The sequence below is a fragment of the Limulus polyphemus genome, unplaced genomic scaffold (genome assembly GCF_000517525.1).
Source record: "Limulus polyphemus unplaced genomic scaffold, Limulus_polyphemus-2.1.2 Scaffold328, whole genome shotgun sequence".
NCBI classification, from domain to species: domain Eukaryota; kingdom Metazoa; phylum Arthropoda; class Merostomata; order Xiphosura; family Limulidae; genus Limulus; species Limulus polyphemus.
The window spans coordinates 478,149-493,469 of NW_013665938.1; the positions used below are offsets into that span (position 1 = coordinate 478,149).

General features: G+C 30.9%; 1 protein-coding gene across 1 annotated transcript in view; it reads left to right on the forward strand.

The window, feature by feature from the left end:
• Positions 1-5,099: 5,099 nt before the first annotated feature.
• Positions 5,100-15,321, forward strand: part of LOC106457423 (N-alpha-acetyltransferase 15, NatA auxiliary subunit-like) — a 77,165-nt gene continuing 66,943 nt past the window's right edge. Inside the window, exons 1-2 of the mRNA XM_013916837.2 lie at positions 5,100-5,383; positions 10,036-10,120. Coding sequence (XP_013772291.1) covers positions 5,327-5,383; positions 10,036-10,120 — 142 coding nt within the window. The 5' untranslated portion in view covers positions 5,100-5,326. The remainder of the gene's footprint in view (positions 5,384-10,035; positions 10,121-15,321) is intronic.

A 15,321-nucleotide genomic window follows, 5' to 3' on the forward strand; every position in this document is an offset into this window, starting at 1 on the left:
CAGAAAGAACGTAACACTGTGTTAAAACTAAGATATTCTGTCGTCCACATTAATGAAAATAACAGATTCACAATTTTCAAACAATGCTTCACAACCCAACAAACATAGTTAGCTTCATACTTTGAGATCTGGTATTGTGCTCATTTGCTTTGGTAATCATCTCTGGCTACCCCCGTGAACTACACATCGATAACTATGGTGTTGCAACGTGCCACCAAGTGTGAGCCGTGAAACTCATCTTATTCTCAACCATTAAGAAATAAGTAATCTTGCATAGAATTCAACTGAATCAAGACTTTTTAGCTTAAATTCACCTTGCCAGAATTAACACCCACTCTATTGTTTCCCTATATATTAACCACTCTCTCAAACTAACCTTGGCTATACACAATAATACATAATAAAGTATATTCACTGCCTTAGTTACCAACATCGTAACCAACCTACCAGATTTATTAGGTCACCATACATGAGTTGATCCCATTTATACAGTTAATAACCCAATAAAGAAAGACAAATCCAATGAAATAAGATTGATTCATCTCTGCTACAACTTGATTCTTATACTGTGTTGACCAATAGTACAACTGCTGGCTATCCGTGGAGGTGTTATATATATACAGTTAATAACCCAATAAAGAAAGACAAATCCAATGAAATAAGATTGATTCATCTCTGCTACAACTTGATTCTTATACTGTGTTGACCAATAGCACAACTGCTGGCTATCCGTGGAGGTGTTATATATCCTCACATGTACTGAGGGGCTCTCGTGGACATTCCATGTGTTGTTCTTGAAAAGTTTCACCACTCATGAGCTAAATCATGAGTTTCCCACGAAGCATTCGACGACTGCTTTGGTAGAGAAAGGTGCTCAATAGCTTGGGAAGTTGGGTCACAAAACTCTTTCAGTTCTAGTTGTACAAACTTGATATGTTCTAGCCCTTACATCTACAAACACAAGTCCTCTTAAAAGTGCAGTAATTGAGCAGCTAATAGCTGATATTCTAAATTCATATGCTAAATTCAGCTCAATAGCTCATAAAATAAGGGTCACAACTTCCTTTTGGTTCCGTCAACCTTATAATGGTCAAATGTCGTAACTTACTGGTAATCATGTGATAGACCATACATTTTGAGACAGTAACATTCAATAACTCGGAAAACAAGGTCCACAAAAGTCATTCAGTTATTGATTTTTTGACAAACGATTATCCTAGCTGCAGATAATCATGTGAAAATCAATTAATGTAATCCATACTTGATAGCTTGGAAAGCAAGGAATGCTGCTTCCTGTCAGTCAGTGATTGTCTTACATGCTGATCTGTACTCTTGTTACCCTCAAACTCATTGGTCTCAACCTCCAGTTCTTGGTTAAACCAGTGCACAATGGGGTGTTTATAAATTATGGTAACAATTTGTTGACATGTTCTATGTGTGCCATATGACTGTATCTCATACATTGGTAAAATCATTTTTCAAGAGTGTTAGGTATAAACTTAGACAACCAGATCGAGTGGCTTCTATGCCATTGGCATGTACCAAAGCCAAACTCAGTCTTTGCACTGGAATAAATGCTTTTTGATTGTTGTGTCATAATGTATTCTCTACCATATAGCACCCATTGCCAACTGTTGATCTGCGAACTCGTGCATGTCAACTAATACAGTTTGCATCCATTCAAAGCATGCCTGTAGGCATTACAAGACACTAATGTTGTGGTGGACTATAAATTGCATATACAGAGAGCAATATTTCTCTATTAAACATGAGCATGTTCTGTAAAGAATTTGCCAAACTCTGTTCCATTGTGTAGTATTCAATCATAACATACAGAAAGTGTTTATTGTAGTCAGTTCAATCAGAATTGACAGACTGACAAACTTTGCAAGCATCTACATAATAGTATGTATCACCTTTATTTCCAAACCATTAGACTGGACTTGATAAGGTGAAGTTCACTTCTTCACCATGCCCAGCATCTTGTACAACTCAGAGAACAGTTGGCTAGTAAAAATTAGTTCTCTACTCTGTGTGAATTTCTTTGGATGCTTCGAATATGGCTAGCCATTGTTCTAATAACAGGACTATGTTTCATCTCACTTGGTGAAGTAATTGATAATACCCAACATATACTGATTACCTTATTCAGTTTCTGAGAGAAGCGTGGTGATATCCAGGAGTGTTCTTTGTAGAGGAGACCCAACAATTCTTTTGCTGAAGTTTACCCTGTCTAAGCCAGTTTCATATCTGGGTAACACACAATGTATAGTGCCAACACCAATTTCTAATGTCCCGACTCGAATGTAGCTGGTAAAAAATCATCATATATTATTAAAAGTCTGTTAAACCTTGGTAGCCTCCAGTCCTTGCCTTAGGCGAAGCTTGAAAAAACTACCTTAAAAGCCACATCTCAGTGGTCGATGGCGTATTACAGAGTGATTATAAAGAAAGTTTCATAGTTCAGTGCATCAGAACTCATAAACAGTATGGCAAAGAAAGATTGAAGTACACAGGGGGATTAATGATATCATGTAGATGCAAACACCATTTTCCCACAAATCACCATATTCACCTTATTATACTTTATGTTTATGAACGCCGTCCACCAATGACATCCCTTCTCTCTATTGATTGAGTGGTAACACTGACCAGAGATAGAAAGTTTTTACTCTGGTTGGCGTTACCTAGGGTTGTATAGAAACCACCCTAATCAGCTGTGAACCTAATGAATTTCGATTATTCTCAATCAATTGTGTCTACCATTCATTGAGATCAAACCTCAGGATGGGAGCTATGTCACTATGGGTGCTGCAGATACCGATGGTCCTACTTTGCTGGGCTGTGGTCACAGGGAAATGTTTGTCAAGGACACTGCATCATCAGAAAAAAGTCTGATGTCCAGGAAGTGACTTACTTTTGACCCAACCATTCTCCCTGATAAACACTTACCTGAAGTGGTTGTCTTTTCCTCTTTATAATAGGTATTTCTCCTGGAAAATGTCACTCCATAGCAAAGATCCAACTCAGTTGTACAATAACTTGAAGAGCATCGACAACAAGACCCTCATCCAAAGAAAATAAATATCCAAAATAACATTATCCAAGGTCATGGCACCAAAATTTATCATTCCAACCTTCCCTGCATTATTATCAGATTTCCTTCACAGTAGCCTGCTTAAACCATAAAAAAAGAAGGATTCATCAGGTACTGTTTTAAAGAGCAATGCCAGGATTTTACGTGTTTTGTGGTATGTAAGCACATCATGCATTTTCTATTTTAATATTTTACTGCAGAAGTCTTCAAAAAATTAATTCTAAGTTTATGAAGTTTTGCATAACACATGGTCATATAAGAAGTAGTTTATTTTGGGGTGAATGTACTAGATGTTTAGACAGAACCCAAAGAACACAGACCAAAGTCCTGTCGAAACATGTAGTATGTTCCTTAAAAAATAAGCCATTATGCTTATAAATCGTTGTTTTCCAGTTTAAATTATATTACCATAATATGCTTCAATACTCAAGTCATTCAACATTTATATAGTTCTAAGATTTTATGATTCCTGCTGCTTGTCATTACATCATCATAATTACTAACGCCACCCTCCCTCTAGCAGTCTCTCGATGAAAGAGCAGTAAGTTTATAGACGTATAATGCTAAAATCCGGGTTTGATTCCATGTAATGGACACTGCTAGGCCAATGTCGCTTTGCTCTAAAAAGCAAAACAAACAAATTCTCTCTAGCAAGCAAATAGATACCTAAATAAAATCCCTTTAAAATATAGCTTACAACAATATTTTATGAATTTTTTTATTGTTTTCATGCTGTTCTTTATTTGGGTTGGTTCATTTAAACTACCAAATGAACATAAGGCCAAGTCTGCTTCACATAATGATAAAAAAATCGGTATATATATATTTTCTTTAACGTTTCTTCAAGGTGCCTTCACTTGTACACTGTTGTCTTGTTGCAGGACTAAGCAGCTTTACAAATGACTTTCAAACGAACATACCTTGCTAATGGGACTCGGAATAAGTGAAAAAAAAACAAAAAAAAACTCACTTATACAATTTCACATCTAATTGATCGGGTAACTGAATATACGTAATAACTAACATCGATCCAAATATTTCACTAAAACTAAATAGTTCGCTGAACCAAAATGACCGACTCGCTGCTCCCCGATTCTATACATTTCGCAAAATCTCTCGATTATTATATTTCCGAGTGTTCTTGGTATTCTAGTACTAATTTAACATCATGCGCCCTCTAGATAACATCTAAATTAAAACAATGAAAATATAGCTTACAACAATAAACTTCATATTGGTACAGTTCAATTTGTAGTCATTATAGCTTCGCCTACTTGCTTATTTTCAGTCTTAAGTAGCCTCTCAGTTGCTTAGCAGTATATCTGTGGATTTACAACGCTAAAAACTGGGTTTCACTTCCCGTGGTGGGTACAGCACAGATAACCCATTGTGTAGCTTTGTGCTTAATTACAAATAAACAAACAGTCTTAAGTAATTTTTCTTGATAAATAAATTCACAAATATATTTATAAAAGCGGGGTAGCACAGCGATTTCTTTTTATGCCAAAGGTCCTAACGCAAATACTTTATTTTGGCTCTATTTTTAGGCAACCTTAACTTAGTCCGTCCTACTACAGAAAGTATTGGTTTGATGCCATCTCTATAGCATATTTTTTATTTAGGTCAGAGCATATTTGTTCGTTAACTGTATACAAACATGAAAAATTAGCATTTATTTTTCGTAAGATTGATGTAAGTTTGAAAGATATCGAATATACGATTGTGACATGCAAATAAACGAATAAATATCATCATAATTTACATTTGCTTTAGTTGCATTACTTAACTAATCCTTAAAAAAAGCATGCTTTGCCAACTTCAGTGTTATGCACTGAACAACTTAATATGTGCTATTGTTTATTTTAAGATTATTAAAAGTTAAGATATTTCAATGTAGAGACCTCTAAACGAGACTTTATCGCTTTAAGTGATATCATAGTACAATGTCGTCTGGGATTGTGTATCGTTACCAATGCTTTATTTTGCAAAATACTTCAAAGATTGTTTTGTGATTCGTAATTAATATTTTAAAGATTTATACTAATTATCTAAAGCATAACATAAAATAAATCACACAAAATACTAAGAAAACGTTTTTGGAAAACTAGTTTTAATACGAGAACGAGAGTAAAACTCCGCCATCTTTGGATCTTCCACGAGGTTCTAGCACGAGTGTGGATGAAATAATCGTTGTAGTTTTTAATAGCTGTACATTTAAAAGGCTCATAAATGTCCCCTAGCCAACCTCTTCCTCCCAAAGAGAATGCTCTTTTCAAAAGAATTTTGGTTTGTAGAATTTTTTTATTTTTACAGTATTCGTATGTTTATATATTCAGTTTGCAGCAAATTACCGAGGACTGAGTGGGCCTCGTTATAACATCTTTCATAGCGATGCTACAGTGCTAACCTTAAGCCTAACACTCCTTACATTTGGGCCTAATAATATTATATCTGTGCTAACTTTAGTAATGTGCATTTGTAATCTTAAGCCTATAATATATGGTATATGTTCGAAGTTGCATAATAGCTAAGTTTATTTTGAAAAAGAAACATCTTTACGAAGAAGATCGTTAAAATATTGCTTAAAATTTTGAAAATTGTTGCTGCATTAAAATTATGTGAGTTAAGAATAGTCTTATATTTTATTACATTTTACAGAATTTTTAGTACCAGAAATTAGAACTAACGTTAGAAATAGAAAGAACTTAATTTTTCACTGCAGTTTTCCTTTCGTTTTTATTGTTTATTTGTTTTCACCCATTATTTAACTCAAGTGTATTTATTAAATTTATTAATAGTTTGTAAGTTTGAAGAGTGGATTTAAGCCTACATGTACATTTCAAAGAAGCTATAAAAATATTAAACCTGTAAAATTCTGTGAAATAGTTTATTCTTAATTTTTGAAATACATCCTTATACATTTCTCTTACTTTTTATCCTATCCATGCTTAAAAATGGGCTGCCCAACTTTAATTCAAAAGTGAATTATTTTGTTTATAAATTGTAAGAGATTTTTGTTACATATTTAAAATATGTTTAAATTATTTTTCTGAAGCGAAGGTGATCTTTAATTTTCATTTATTCTTTTTACTTCAAGCAACCCAGAGAAGGCTCTGGAAAGTAACAGATAATATTAGTTGTCTTTAAAACTCTAAGTAATTTTACAATTAAATTTTTTTGTGAAATTTAGACAGCTTTCAGCCAAAAGGTTAAATGCTAACTTTTGACCATTATAGTATCTCATGATTTTTATGCTGGGAAGTGTGTATTTATTCAGCATGTATTTATCATTATATACTACTGGTACAGACAACAAGGGACCATTTGGTCCTTCATGGCTGTCCTTGTAAATCCACTCTTTAGAAAATTAATTCTTATTCCCGCACTTTATTATTCAGGAAATCTTCATTTATCTGTAATGCCTGTGAAGTGCTGGCTTCCATTATTGCCAGTAGTAATGCATTCCATATGGCAACCTACTTATTAAAATAATAAAACTTTGAACTGAAGCCTAACTTGTCTTTTATAAATCTTCAATTTGTGTCCTGCTATCCTGTTCTTTTCATAATATAGTACAAAGACTTCAGAGGCCTTTGTTTTGATCCCCCAGATATCTTGTAAGCTTAAATTAGATCACCTGTTATTCTACTTTTATCAAAAGAAAATAACATAACTTATTGACATCAATGCTTCAATTGGTCTTTCAAGGCTGTTGTTGCATATCAATTCTTTGGAAAAGTAAAATTACCAAAAGTTACCAAAGCTGTACACACTATTCCAGTTAAGGTCAAACTAGTCATTTGTATAGAGATACTTACTTTTTTTTAATCACGTCTATAAAATCATCTGAAAATTTTAATAGAATTCACTACTGCAACTTAATTGATTTATCCATGAGTATTCCAATATCATCCTCTTCAGTCACTATTGAGTGGGTACCATCTGTATTAAATTTATATTCTAAGTTATTATAATGTTGCACTTAATATGATTAAATATAATTTGCCAAATATTGTCCAACTTTCCTATTTATCAAGGCATTGTGTAATACCTCAATATCCTTAACACAACTAGAAATACTCAGGTGTTTAATATCATCAGCAAATGTTATTAATCTTCCTGTCCAATGTCATTAACATAAATAAAAAAAAAAGCAAAGGCGTAAGCATATACTCCTGAGGCACTCCACTAGTAGTAAGGGTCAAATTTGAATTTAACTCCATTAGTAACAATCTTTTGCCTTCTTCCATCCAACCTCACTGCAGTCCAAATAACTAGTTTTATTTGAATCCTGGCCACATGTTTTTCTTAGATAAGTAAAAGTCTTTTTTTTTTCAGTCATAGAACAAGTAATCTTTATGGAAAAAGATAAATGTTTATATGTTTTAAATTCTACATTTTGATTTTAAAATGTTATAAATGTCTAAGTAATTAGTTACTATAATTTACTATTTTATTTTTCGTCAAAGGAAGATTAAGAATAAAATAATAAGTGCATTTTTACAACTCTATATCTAGTGGTTTGATGCTATGTTATTCATAGTTTTCCACTACTTAAACATTAGACAATGAAGTGCTTAGCATAAAAACAAGGTTGAAAAATGATTGATATGTTGATATAAATATTCCTTTGACAGATCAAAAACATAATATTCATTGCAAATGCTAACCCAAAAGTAATTTGGTCCTACTGCGTTACAAAAAGGTTTCAGGTTAAAGCTTATGCCGAGGCAAAGTGAACCTTTTTTGAACACAAAGTCACTTTTCTTAACTCTAGTGGCTTTATACCCAAACATAGTAGTTAATAATGCTATGGTTTTTTGTTATTAAAATTATATATCATTTACGTATATCAACTCCTGAAATTAAATTTTTGTACAAAATTAAAATCAATCACATTATAGGGATATTTACTTAACTTTTTTATGAGCTGTAAAAAAAACTTCTAAGGAAAGGCTGAGTACAAGAAATATCTATCTGGTCGACCACTGTTTCCTGTTTTATTTATTTTACATTATAATGTTCATAATATGATATTTATTTCAGTAATACCTTTCTCCCTTTTTCTTTTTTTGTTTTGCTTATCGGTATTCAGGTCATTCATGTATATTTTTGAACCATTATCATTTTTGGAAATAAGAGCTTTAATAAAATCTTGAATGTTTTGTCATCTAATTTTTTGTGTTTTGTTTCTAAATGTAATAAGTTCAGCGTGTCAGCACCAAATGAGTATTGTTGGTTGAGATGATTCAAAGTCAACAAGAAATTGTAGTCAAATAATATGTATGTATGTAGCAGTTATTCCCATCAGCAAATTTTGTATCAGGCTATATGGTGTTTTTCAGTTTTAAGTGCATTTAATTTTTTTTTATCATTGTTATTTGTTTTTATGATATCAGAATTGTAAAGTCATATTAAATAATAGTACAGAAAATACAATTTTTTTAGAGTACATCTGACACTAAGCTGGTCAAAATTGCCTTCACAGTCAAACCTTTGCTCTAACAGGAAAATGTACATTTGTGAAAATATATGGACCCTACATGGGCTGAAATTTTGAACAGTATCATTTCAGAAGTTATAATGTTACTTGAATCAAGCCAACTCATGTTCGAAAGTCTCCAGTTATAAAATCTCTTACAAGTTATAAGTATGAGATCCATTTTGGAATGGATATTTTAAATGTATATTTACGTTTCTAATTTGTATTTTGTTTTTATTTTTCTGATTGCGTGACTGTGTAAGAAATGGAAATTTACAAAACAAATTTGTAGTGTGTTGCAACTGTACACATGTTTATGAGAAAGGTTAGTTTGTGCTTTGTGATTGTTGATATCAGTTAACTAAAGGAGAACATTTTCATAAATCCCATATTTCTTGTAATAAGTATTTATCAACTAGTTATTTTTGAAGTTCATAAACAGTCAATTAATAAAAACAACTGTTGTACTAAAGAAACATTTAGACCAATTGTTAAAATAACAGCCAAACTGAACGACAAAAATCATAGAAGAATGATGAAACAGTAAGTAGATATATTTAAATACATAGGGTAATTAACAAGTGAAATGAGTAACTCAAGTTTTGATTAATCAAAATCAAACCTATAAAATACTTTCCCTAAAGCTCATCATTAGATTAAATATTTCACTGCAATCGTGAATACCTTGCCACTTCAAAAAACAGCTTCTAATAGAAATATCATACAGAGATAAAAATCAAACTGCATCAAAATAGTTTTAAAAAAAGTGACTCATTCATCATTTGACTAGTTTTTCTTTTTTTTTATGTAATAAAGGAAAAAGAAGTGTTATTTGTTTAAAAATGTTATACGTATTTACAGAAAGAGCCATACTTTATAACTTGTTTCATGTTACCTCTCTTTTCTCTTGTCAGATGTAAGAAGTTGCTATGCTAACTGGTATTGAGTTAGTTTAAATGAAAGCAGATTTTATTTAATTAAAATTTACTAATTGATAAATATAAGTAAATAAATAAAATCAAAATTAATAGTTTTTGAATGAAAATGAGTGTGAAGTAATGAAAACATATAACTGAAATATGTTACAATATAAATGTTATGTTACTTTTAAAATTATGTAGAATATGTAGAAGTATGTAGAATAACTGTTTTCAGTTATGGAGTTGAAAGCTAACAATAAAAGACCTACATAATGAGACTCAAAACAGTAACTAATGAAAGTACTTTAGGATTATTGGTAAGGTTATTGATATGTCTACAGATTTGTGATAGCATAAAATTGTTTTATTCTACAGTAAACAATTGATCACTGTCAGTGCTGCTAATATATAAGAATGCATATCTTCCTAAAATTTAATAAATTTATATATATGGGTAGATTTTAGTATCACTGTTTTGTGAACTAAATTTTAAATCATGTTCATCCAAAAGTACTTAATAGTGTTTTCCTTTGCAGAAATGCTATGAACATAAACAATATAAAAATGGGTTGAAGTTTGCAAAGCAGATTCTTACAAATCCAAAATTTGCAGAACATGGGGGTAAGTTTAGCATTGAATTACATCTATTATACGTAAGTGTGTTATTTAATGTTATGTATACGTGTTTAAATAAAAATAATTTTTAGGAAGTGTATTTCAGGGTAGATGATTCATAAAGTGACAAATTTTGCTAAATTTTCCTTGACACTGCGCTTGATATGGAATAGATTATTACATTGTGTAGTTATTAACTATGTGAATATAATTAGAAAATGTTGATTCAAAGCCATATGTATATATGGAATTTCAGCTTGCACAGTGTTTAATATTGAGTAGTATATTGTGGGAAAATCATGCTTTCTTTTTTGAGTGTTTACTGGTAAAACAGAGTATATAGAATCATATTGAGAGCTTCTTACACATATATTCAAGTATACAGCATAAGGTTACATAGTAGATTGATTTCCTTATCTAGTTCTGTACATCATTTTTTATATGCATAGAATAGAAACAAGTTTAATACTTTATTATTATTATTATGTTTAGGAGTGTAGATTTGAATGTTTACTGCTCTCGGAATTTAATATATTTCATTCTAAGTATATCTTGCTGTTAGAAAACCTATTTCCCATGGAAGACACTTTTTGTAACTGAAAACCATATTACTCTTTACAGTTAGATGAAAAAGTGTTAATCACTTATTTTCTTGGATTTTGGTGTTACTGTTTCTGTAAATCTAATCCGTCAACTTTCACAGACTCGGTTCTATGTGTAGGATGTATAACATGTTTTCTCATGGGAAATGTATATAACATATAGACAACAAAGGAATATCTGGTCCTTCAAGAGTGTCCTGGCATACCCACACTTAAGAAACTTGAAAAATTTAATTTCACCCTTTATTTTTCAGAAAATCATCAATTCCCTTCTTAAATACTTCATTACTGCTGATAGCAACTTATTCCATAAGCCAGTTACCCTGTTACAAAAATAAAACATTTTACTGGAGCCTAGTCTGTCTTTTCCTTCCAAGTCTAAACCTTGCTTCATCTCATCTTATTGTCTTCAGAATAGAGCACAGAAAATTCAGAGATCTTCCTATCAGTCTTTCAGATAATCTTGTACACTTCAATAAGATCACCTTTTACTGTTCTTTTCTCAAGAGGTGATAAATTAGTGATATTAATGTATCTGTGTCCCTTTTGTAATACAGTTTGATACAAATGATTATTGCTGAGTAATTAAGTGAAAATTATAGTTTTGTATGCCAGCTTAGTAAAGTATGGTAACATAAATACATTGTTACTAATTTCAAGAATATAAAAAGTAAAAAAAAACTTGATGTTTAAATTTTGAGACAACACAAAAAGGATAAAAATACCCATATTGTTATAGCATCACATTTGTCGCATATTTCTATTACCTTCAGTTTTTTCTCCAATAAAATTAAATTGGTGAGTGCTCATTTTAAATTTGTCTGCAAAATAACTAGATTATTTGTTAATTAATTTATGTTGTTTTCTCTGAATTTGTCACTTGTAAAAACAAAGGACACAAAATGTTATATATGTATGAAATATTTGTACCTTCATGGGTGCAGTTCATGTAAGATAGATATTATCTTCAACAAAGTATGCAACTACCTTCTGTCTATATTTTCTATAATGCGTATTGTGTAACTAGAAAAGGTTTTGAAGGAATATAGAATTGTTAATAGTGTTTGGACAGTTTTTTTTTGGGGGGGAGGGTGTTTCAGAATACACACTATAATGTTAGGGGTATATAACAGGTGCAGACTTTTTCTTTGGAAAAATTATTTTCTGTTACTTATGGTTTATTGTTAATTTTAATGCTTTTAAACTTTTGTTGGGAAAGTATTTGAACAAATTAATGTTATTTGATGTTTTTTGCTTGGTTGCTGTGATGGGTGAGAGGCAACCTTACACATGTTACATTACATATGAATGTGTGCTTACAGTATTTTTTAATCTTATCTGGAGTGAAGTTTTCTAAATTATTATATATTAGTCAATGTAATATTAGTTACATCAATCGGATAATTAGTAAATAAATCGATATAATCACTTCACAGTATAATGTAAAAAAATGGAATATTGTGAATGATGTGAAATACACTTTGTGGATAATGTTTTACAGTTTGTAGAAAAGCAGTTTTGACACTAAGCGAATTGATTCTTGGAAGGTGGAAAAAATTATATTAAATTTCAAATGGTGTTTATATTAAGATGAATATAATTATTTTTGAAATTGAAATATAAGTATACCAACATTTTAACTATGTCATTAATATTTATGCCTAATAAGAATATATTCGTTACATCTCATACATATACTATAATTTCATTTTTAACAACTATTTTTGCTAGTGTTCCATGAGAAAAATTCAATCAGTAGAATAATTTTGTAAAGTTAAACAATTAGGAGTCTCTGTAATGAGTTAAGATATATTCTGGAATAGCTGTACCTTGTTGTTGTTTTTTATATATAAGATTATTCAAGGTTATTTTAACTTTTCTTGCAACCTGGTACTGTAAGTACTAATTTTCTCTGTTTATCAATACATTTAGAACTCAAGTTTCAGCATGCTATCTAACAAAAAAAATTGTGGAGTTCTTTGTTAATGTTTTGCAGAATGACCATTATTTTTGTGCTCTGGACTTCTGCAAAATTATTTCCTATTATTAATGGCTGGAGACGGCTTGAATGGGTAATGAAGAAAAACTTTAATATAAGTTTAACATAACAGCAAATGTACAACGTTTCGACAAGGTTTTGTCATCATCAGGTTCCTATTATTGTTACTAAAGCTTTTTTAATATTTTTTTGAAGAACTTTTGCTGCTTTTAAATCCTTTGGTATAGACCAAGTTAAGTATTAGCTTGTCAATGAATTTATGCATTGTATCATTTACTGTAGAGATGGTTAAATTTTAGAAATATTTTAAATGTGATTAATGTATCTCTGACTGGTCTTGTAAAACTGAGACTTAATGAACAGATATTTAATTCTAATACTTATCTAACCAGTGCCACCCATAGAAGTTTTTGGATCTGGGCTAGTCTTCTGTTTGGACACCTATTCTTCAGAAATTTCAGTTCAAATTTTTAATTTGGCCCTCTTCCCCAAGGCTATTCACAGCAGTCTTTGTAATTTAATTGTACAGTTGCAACACACATGCAAATCTAGTTCCACATTATATTTGTTGGATATTCAGTCATGTCTCATTACAATTTTAAATACTTGTGAAGAAAGTGGAAATGTGTTATCTACAATTATGCATTGAACAGCATAGTAATAGACCTTTTATTCATTATGATAATTTGTGAAGCAAATATAGAAGTCAGCTAAAGACAATAAAATCAAATTGAAAACATTTTAAGGTTATGGGAAGTGATTGATTATTAGACTAACATGCTATCAGACAGTACCTTTTAATAAAGCATAAAAAATAGTGTCAGTCGTAGTTGATGCAAGTGACAAAAACTGGATTGTAAAATAGTGGGATGAAATTATTGGGAGAACAGTCAATATATATCTTGTGTAGCTAAGAAAAACTAAAATTGCAGAACTGCTAAGAAAAGTTGTGATCTTGGAATTGAAAGACTACATAACACCACTTCACTTCACTTTCTACAAGATCCTTATCAGGATCATCTGAGCTGACAGCATAAACCCTCCTTGCAATGATCTCTTTTAAGGAGCCAGGTGCCTAATAAAATGGGAGAAAATACCAGGTGCCACAATAAAGTTTTTAATCACCATGATGACCTATCACCTGAGATTTGTCAAGGCCTGGTTTAAAGTGATACATTATGTTAGAGAAGCAGCAAGAAAACATTTATTCTCTAACATTAAATATTTGCGAAAAATTAGCAGCTACCAATTTTACCAAAACTATAAAAAATAAGACATGCCTCAACAAATATTTTCAGATTTAGGAGCCAGCCCAAAAACTCGGTTTTTCTCACAAAAAGGCCTGTCATGGTAAATTAATAGTAATACCATCGTATAGCTTGTGTCTTGAAAGTATCCCTTTTCCCATAAAAACAAGGAGTTGATATTTTCGTACTAGTGATATATCTTGCTTGGTATATATTACAAATGTTCGATTCAAAGATGGCATTAGTTTGTATATACTGACATTACTTCTGGTAACTTAAAAGTACGTGCACCTTGCATATAATATCAATAATACTAATATGGTATAGATATATATTAATCTGTACTGCAACACATCATACAGATCTAGTAAACTGTATGCAGTAGCTTTATTAAAGTGAGTAGATGAATGATTGTTGAACAATAAGTATGCCATCACATACATAAAAAAATATATAAAGGTACATATTTGACAATTTTAAAATTTCATAGTTATCAGTTCAATATTGGTTTGGCATCATCTTCTGTGCATTTAGTCCTACACATCAAAATATTTTCTGATTCTATTTTGTGTTTATAAGATGGAACAAAAACAACTGAAACTTCTTAATGGACTACCTTAGATGTGCTAAACCACATTTTTCACAAATATTGCAGAGGTTTTGACAAAAATACTGACCTATTTCACGAACCTAGAGTGGTTCAACAAAACATCCTTTTCTCAGCAAAAGGCATTGTGTTTTATACCCGTGAAGCATTAGTGTAGGCCAAATATAAAGTTTTTAAGTATCAATTAATACCTTATTGACTGATATTTGTTTTTTAATTCATATATTTTAAATTCATATGTTTATGGTTTTGGTAATATTGAGAAAACTACATTTTCCCCCTTGTGAAATACATTATAGTAACACTGGTAATCCATATCTACCTTATTATGTATACTATGATTTAATATAGGGCTAGATTTAGAAGCAAAAGAAAGTTTAGACAAAACAAAAACATTTTTCTTTGCTTCTAAATCTTATAATTCTAATGCACTAGGGGTTTCTGAATTTTCCAATTCTTGTAAATATTTTTAAGCAAACTACATGCCACATGCACTTGCTCGAACAGTGCCTATGAAGATCATTTGAGAGTGTACACCAAAAATTATTCATTGATTGTTGACAATATTTCTTGTGCAAATGATTTCTATTAATGAAGGACAAATGTCATGCTGTTAAAACTTTATACATTTGTTTATATCTTGTATGAATATGTATATTTTTGTTACCATCATTATTTCTCTATTACTTTATTTTTCAGTGGCAGTTTTTCTTCTTTGTCATAATGCTGTAAAAACACATAATTTTTCTTTT